General features: G+C 37.6%; 1 protein-coding gene across 1 annotated transcript; it reads left to right on the top strand.

Moving 5' to 3' along the window:
• The first annotated feature begins 4,040 nt into the window (after positions 1–4,040).
• On the top strand, positions 4,041–7,498 carry LOC118735057 (glucose dehydrogenase [FAD, quinone]-like). Its single transcript, XM_036464690.1, has 4 exons — positions 4,041–4,208; positions 4,287–4,407; positions 5,416–5,820; positions 6,084–7,498. Exons 1-4 carry the CDS (start codon positions 4,041–4,043, stop codon positions 7,271–7,273), a joined length of 1,884 nt encoding a protein of 627 aa, XP_036320583.1. The 3' UTR covers positions 7,274–7,498.
• Positions 7,499–7,781: the final 283 nt, after the last annotated feature.

Here is a 7,781-nt window from a genome sequence, read left to right as displayed (position 1 = left end):
AACTTAAAGAAAAATGAATTAACAATGAAATTAAAACAAATCAAATTAAAAAAAATGAGTTCCTAAAAATTCAATGGAATTAAAAAAAAATATTCTTTTATATAAAACAATAAAATATATAAATTTAACTAAAAAAGAAAATCAAACTATATTAAAATAGTATATAAAACGAATTTCTAAAGATTGTGTTAAAATTAATAAATTTAAATAACTCTTTCTAAAACCATAAAAGAGAATTAAATTAGAAAAGAAAACGAATGATTAAACAAAAAGATAAAAAAATAAAAATCCGCTGTCGAGGATTCCAACCTCGAACCTCTTGAATGACACGCCAGTGCTTTTCTCAATCGGCCATTGCTGCAGATCTGAGGTGGTCATTCTTGCTTGAAACTTGTGAAATTTTAAACAATTTGTTTCGAGAAAATTGTTTAAGGTAAGATTACTTAAATATATTTCGCCAGCTTGGAATTTTACACGAAAGAAGAAAAACTATCTAAACGCATCTTCCTCAAATATTTTGCAAAACTTCATTCGTATAATTTTTGTGTATTTTAAGCAAATCATGACTTCGCCAGAGTTCCACGTAAATGAAAATTTTTGGCGTTATAATGAATTTATAGGATTTTTTTTACTTCCGCTAGTCTTGGATTATTTATTCACTGCATAAAAGTTGGCAGCAACGAAAAAATTGATTAGGTCCATTTGTAAACGATGAATTTTTAAGTTGTTTTGCTTCTCCTATCAAAATGTAAGTTTTCATAAAATATGAACTTAGCAACTTTTTTATCTCTAAGCTAGCGATTTAATTTACAATGAAATGTTTTGCAGATCGGCACCTTGCAGATCGGCACTTTGTGGTGTAAAGGTCAACAATGAATACTCAAGGATGCATGAAATTCGCTCAAGTGTTCCGCAGGGAAGTGTTCTCGGACCAGTTATCTACACACTTTTTACAGCAGATCTGCGAACCCCAGCCGAAACCACCATCGCAACGTTTGCTGACGACACAGTCATAATGGCAACACACTCCAACCCTGCAGAAGCTTCATCGCAATTGCAAAGGAGTTTGAATGAAATATCGGCATGGCTGAAAAAATGGAGGCTCCGCGTAAATCCAACCAAGTCAGTCCAAGTGAACATACACCCTCTGTCGTAGCGATTGTACAGGCGTGAGCCTCAACAACATACAGCTTCCCCAAGAACAAAGCGCGAGATATTTAGGGCTGCACATTGACAGACGTCTGACTTGCACCGAAGCACATCTTCATGAAACGAAAGCAACTCGGTCTAAAGTTAACAAGCCTATATTGGTTGCTTGGTCCGAAATCAAAATTGTCACTGCAAAATAAATTGTTGGTCTACCTCACCATTCTTAAACCTATATGGACTTATGGTATACAACTTTGGGGATGCGCCTCGAAATAAAACATCGCAATCTTAAAACGATTTCAATCCAAAGTGTTAAGACTAATTACAAATGCACCCTGGTTCATAACAAACGATGCACTACACGCTGATTTAAAGGTCCGAACTGTTCAACAAGAAATTCTTCGTTTCAACCAGAGATATCTATATCTAGACTTGGTCAACAGCCCAACACACTAGCAAAGGCACTTAAGGATCCGTTACAAGGAGGCAGACGTCTAAGCATGCATGTAAAGGGGTGCAACAGTGGCAACTTCCCCTACAAGATATGTATAAAAAAGAAGATTGTTATTTTTATTATTTACATAAAAAATGCTAATTATCGTACAAAAGCTTAGGTGGCATTGTATCTGTGTGGACGAACCAATCCGGTCGCAACCGGTTATGACCGATAAGCTTATATATGTAGATATATATGTGGGAGGCATCACGCCCATTTTCCAAAATTCCATAATACGATTGCAAATATCAATTTTGAGTGGATAAACTTCAGTAGTTACTAAAATATCGCAGTTTTTCTATTTCTGAGAACTACCGTTATATGGGATGTGGGCGTGGTTATTGTTCGATTTTGCCCATTTTCAATACCATCCATCCTACGCCCGAAGGAAGTACACGCACCTAGTTGCGTTAAGATATCTAAATTTATACTCGAGTTATCGTGTGCACAGATGGACTGGCTGACGGACGGACAGACAGTCACCGCTTAATCGATTCCTTTTTTCATTCTGATCATTTATGTATGTATACATTTGTCTATATCTATCTCGAATCGTTTTGACTCTTACAAACAACTGTCGTGTGAACAAAGTTCTAATACCCTTGTGCACAAGTGCGCTCTGGTATAAAAAGGAAATTGCATTTACCTACGGAAAGTTTTCAATACTTAATCAAATAAAATTATATAATATTTTCATAGCCACACGTTAAGACATCTTCTTCGTATGTGTATCAGCAAACAGATGTTTTAGATTCAATGCATACAAACTATTTAAACTAAATAGTATAACATAAAAAATAATCGAATATATAAGGTCTGCAGAAACTTGAAACGATCGTCAGTCGACTTTCAAGTTCGGGAGTAGACGGATTTAGTTGGTAAGCATTTTGTTTATATTATTGCAGTAAATTTCCTTTGAGTTGCATAGTATCCTGTGAAGCAAGAACTATAGGTTGTGTTCTTGCATTAAAGAGAATTTAAAGTTAAACAAAATTTTTGAAAATTTAAACAAAAAGGCATCATTTTAAATGTACAGATATTTTTAAAGAGTAAAAGTTATCAGAATTAATTGAAGAAATGTGCTTTGATTATTCAGTTTATTTATATATACATAGAGTAATGTAAAGAGTAGCGGATTTGAAAGAAGAACGAAAGATTTCTGGCTCCGGAGGTACTAGGCTTCTAAAAAGGATTTACAATCGGTGAGGACTTTTAACTGATCAACTGGGCCGAAAAGTTTAAGCTTTTGCTTGGATTTGCTTTTTTTTTGCTTATTCAGGATTGCCAAGCTAAATTTTGACGATGCTGCTTATTTTGCTTATTTCAATGTACGGACATTTAAAGGGCTGCTTTAAAAAAGGACAACCGTGTAGATAAGAAAGGCAATGATTGGTTATTAGAGGGTTTAGTTCTATAAAAAATCTTAGAAGATAACCCAGCTTTCGTCGGGCAACGATTTTGTAGTAGAATTTCGAACTTCCCGACAAGCTAGGGACTTGAAATTTTCAGCATGGTTCCAATCACAATGACAACGCATATTTAAAATATAAATTAATTCCCTAGACGCTCCACGAGTCTCGATACAAAGGTGGTCAAAACACAGTAAAAATTATGGCTAACAGAGCGTATTTTGTTAAAGCTGCCGGCGCTAGTAAATAATAAGTATAGTTTCAGGCGCTAGTAAGAGAAATAACGGAAATTAGCTTCAAATGTATTTAACATGGCAAAACTGTTCAAGTTTTAGGCACTTCTGTTAAGAATTACATTATTTGGTTTCCCCACACAGCTGCCGAAGTTCATATTCATCTACAGCAGGGTTCACACGATTTGTCCATTTTGGCAGGTACAGAGTGGTGTTCGGAAATTCTTTTGGTGAGCTGAACTCAAATTTGTGAAAAAAAACACTCTGTGACTGCCAAAATGTACAAATCGCGTGATCTTCGCTGAACAGCTTCTATACAGCTTTTCACTTCAGCTAGTGATAGCAGAGCGTAATTTGCCGGCTCAATTAAGTTGTATAGTTTTAGGCACTGATATGATAGCTTCTATTGTGAATTATTTGATAAGTTAAAATACCGGAAATTAGTTTGAATGAATCAGCTGTTAATCTTGTGATATTTCTACCCGAATTTCTGTAGAGCACGTACCGGGTGTTTAATTTGTTATAAGACACCGATTTGTCTCTGATTATTATGCTAATTTGTGACATATTGGGCACGTTCATAAGACACATAGCTACATATTGTCTAACCGTTGACTGTTTGTCCTAGACAAGCACAGTTGAGTAGTTCCGCTGCCAACTTTCCGCCATTTTTTCCAAAAAACGCTGACTAGGGTCGTTACAGCTCTGATTGATCGTAATTGATTGTTCGTCTTTTTTCTTTACAGCAACAACATGTCTTACCTCTACACCCATTGTGGTTGTCCGGTGACTTCACCACTCACGCCTACATTGGCCTCCACCTGTGGCGGCAGCGCATACGTGCTCTTCATGGGCCTGCTGGAGGTCTTCCTCCGCTCGCAATGCGATATCGAGGATCCCTGTGGACGTGCCACACCCAGGGTAAGTCAATAAAAAAATAAAACTATCTGCATACTTATATAAATTATTTAATTAATTTTCTTCTCTCTAACATCTTAGTTCCGATCGGAGCCCGATAGTGAGTATGATTTTGTTGTGATTGGTGGCGGAACTGCTGGTTCGGCTGCTGCTGCGCGTCTCTCCGAAGTATTGGATTGGAAAGTTTTGCTCGTCGAAGCGGGTAAGTTTCAAATAATTTGTTATATTTTTAACACTTGATTTCCATAGAAAATTCGCACTAGCAAAATTTAGCCAGGTTAAGAAACTTTCGTTGTTTTATTCGCTTATTTTTACCACAACGTATAAAAATCTAAATTAGCATTACGATAGCTACGAGTACATACGTACATACATGAACCTCATAAATCTCTATTCGCAGTGCACGTTAGCCTGGGTTCAAGCCCTTGTCAAAAGCCATGATTCAATAATACAAATTGGATATTTACATAAATCTCATGGTAGTTTTATTTTAATTTTGAGTACTTTTGCATTTTTTATACAGCTAAATAGCACATAAATTACGTAATTCACGCAGATGTATTAATATTTCGTTAAACATTTTGTTTAAACTGCCAGATTTCCTGCAGATACATTAGAATTTACAAAAGGAATTTCACTACTAATTACGTACTTTTCTACTACCATTTTCGCAACAAGGGATTGCATTCTTTCCCTTTCTCTGTCCTTCGTAAATGCAACCTTTTATAGGGGAGTTGCTGGAGGGAAGCTGCTGTTCAATAATTTGTTTTGTATGAAAAAATGTTTCACATGCAATAGATTTTAAAAATGTAGAATTTTTGTAAGAACAAACTAAAAATATTTGACATTTTCGAGAGCACATTATTTGAAAAAAGAAAAAAAATAATCAAATCAGCTGCCCGATCATAGCTTTGAGAGGTTTTATTTGCAGCAAATTGTGTGTTTAATAAAATATGAAAAAAACAAACAAAGAAAACTCTTACGGGTGACAACTCATAAGTGTTAGCAAATTGAAAGCAATTTATAGAACAAATTTTAATGCTCAATTTGGTTGGATTTTCAAAAAATGTTTACCTACCAAAAGCTTCATCCAACCCAACCAAACTACCAAAAGAAATGGAAGCTAAAAATTTTGGTGCAATTACAGCAAAACGGCAACCCTGATGTATGTAAATGTACAAATCCATTTCCTTCTTCGCTTTCATTTCAGGTGATGATGAACCAGTTGGCTCACAAGTACCATCAATTTCCTTAAATTATCTTGGCAGTGACATCGACTACAACTACAAAACTCAACCGGAGAAGGTAGCATGCCTGGCAAATACGAATCAACAGTGCTCTTGGCCGCGTGGCAAAGTATTGGGTGGCACATCGGTGGTGAATGGTATGATGTACAATCGCGGCAATCGTGAGGACTATGACTATTGGGCATCCTTGGGTAATACCGGTTGGTCGTACGACGAAATATTGCCATACTATAAGAAATCCGAAAATAATTTGCAAATTACTGAGGTTGATAGCGATTTGCATGCCATTGGTGGACCGCTACCTGTTTCACATTTCCCCTGCAATCCACCATTGTCTTATGCGATCTTAAGGGGTGGTGAGCAATTGGGTAAGTTACGAGTGCGATTTTAAATAGAGCTTATGAAATTCAAAAAGGGCATTAGATAAAAATATATTTTGTATAAAAATGTGAGATTTGATGTGACTTTAATATCATATGATGTGATATCACATCATGTAATACCATATGATGTGATATCACATTATATCACTCATCGCACGACGGTACATCGCCGCTATACATTTATCATTTCATTTCATGCAATGTAATATTGCGCTAAGCTTAATTGCCATTGTAACTTTTAATTTTAGGTTATGGCGTACATGATTTGAATGGTTACAATGCCACCGGTTTCATGAAAGGACAGATGGCATCACAGAATGGCATACGTTTTAGTGCTGCACGCGCATTCTTGCGTCCCGCACGCAACCGTGAGAATCTTCACATTCTACTTAACACCACTGCTTCCAGAGTGCTCTTCGAACCGAACAGTACAATCGTTAATGGTGTTGAATTGATCGATAGGAATAACAATACTATCACAGTATCTGTGAGGAAAGAGGTGGTCGTCAGCGCTGGCGCTTTGGACTCACCAAAAGTACTATTGCTTAGCGGTATTGGACCAGCTGACGAACTAAGTGAAGTCAATGTAACTGTCGTACACGATCTGCCCGGTGTTGGCAAAAATCTACACAATCACGTCTCGTTCTTTTTGACCTTCACCCTTAACGAAACAAACACAAACGTTCTAAATTGGGCCAGCGCCACAGAATATCTGCTCTTCCGCAATGGTCTACTTTCTGGCACTGGTATTGGTGATATGACCGCTAAAATAAGCACGAAATACGCGGATCCATCGAGGGGACCCGATGTACAATACTTCTTTGCTGGCTACTCGGCTAGTTGTGCCACTACCGGTGAAGTTGGCGCGCTGCTATCCAGCGGCAATCGCTCGGTGTTCATTTATCCCGCAGTGTTGCATCCCAAATCACGTGGCTCGGTTACACTCGCTTCCAACGATCCTCTTGACGCTCCACTCATGACCGCCAACTACTTATCCGTGGAACATGATGTAAACACGCTGGTTGAAGCCATCAAATTTGGCATAAAATTGTCGGAAACTCCTGCTCTACAGAAATACAATTTGACGCTGGCTACCAGCGCAATATCCGCATGTGCATCATACGACTTCGCCACGGATGATTACTGGGCGTGTGCTGTACGATACAATACTGGACCCGAGAATCATCAAGCGGGCTCTTGTAAAATGGGTCCAGCAAACGATACTTTGGCTGTGGTGGACAACGAATTGCGAGTGTATGGCGTGCAAGGTCTTCGTGTTATGGACACATCCATTATGCCAGCTGTAACTTCGGGCAATACGCATGCGCCTGCTATTATGATCGCAGAGAAGGGTGTCGACCACATCAAGCGTTCCTGGGGTGTCGTAAGTGCACAACCACAGCCGCAACAAGATATAATAACCTTCTTTGAAAGTTGAAGGAAAGAGAAGAGATAGGATTTGAAAATTTATTGGATGCAAATTATTCTATTGCCGATATAAAATTTGTTTACTATTCTTGCTTTGAAAATGCTTTATATAAATTTTCATCATTCTGACACTTTACCGCGTTTCATTGCTTTCCCGAACAATTTTGCATGCATTTTTGGTTGAGAATTGCAATGAAATGCGTGTAAAGCATAGCAGGCTGTATATATGTAAATAAACGAGCATTGAAAAATATGTAGTATCTTTTGCTTTTTTTTTGAATAATTCTGTATTTGTGTAGGTGTTTTGTACTGTACTGAGAGGAAGCTGTGTTAGCCGTTCACTGATTTGGTTAGAAAGCGCTCGCAAATAATATTTGGGTAAATATTGTAAACAAATTGGTAAGACCTTGTCTCTGCAAGGTTGGGATGGATCGTAGTCGAATCACATTTGTCATGACAATCAATGAGGCTGTTGCTAGTCCATTCCCTGCTGGGAAAGCTACTCGTTGCTAAATAGA

This window comes from Rhagoletis pomonella, unplaced genomic scaffold (genome assembly GCF_013731165.1).
Source record: "Rhagoletis pomonella isolate Grant_MI unplaced genomic scaffold, Rhpom_1.0 Rhpom_scaffold_00001, whole genome shotgun sequence".
NCBI lineage: Eukaryota > Metazoa > Arthropoda > Insecta > Diptera > Tephritidae > Rhagoletis > Rhagoletis pomonella.
This window is presented reverse-complemented; position numbering and strand designations above follow the sequence as displayed.

Excerpts from the sequence above, each read along its gene's own strand:
- LOC118735057 (XM_036464690.1), top strand. The coding sequence starts at position 4,041 with ATGTCTTACCTCTACACCCATTGTGGTTGTCCGGTGACTTCACCACTC. Across the intron at positions 4,209-4,286 it reads GTGGACGTGCCACACCCAGG|TTCCGATCGGAGCCCGATAG; the intron begins GTAAGTCAATAA and ends CTAACATCTTAG. Across the intron at positions 4,408-5,415 it reads AGTTTTGCTCGTCGAAGCGG|GTGATGATGAACCAGTTGGC; the intron begins GTAAGTTTCAAA and ends CTTTCATTTCAG.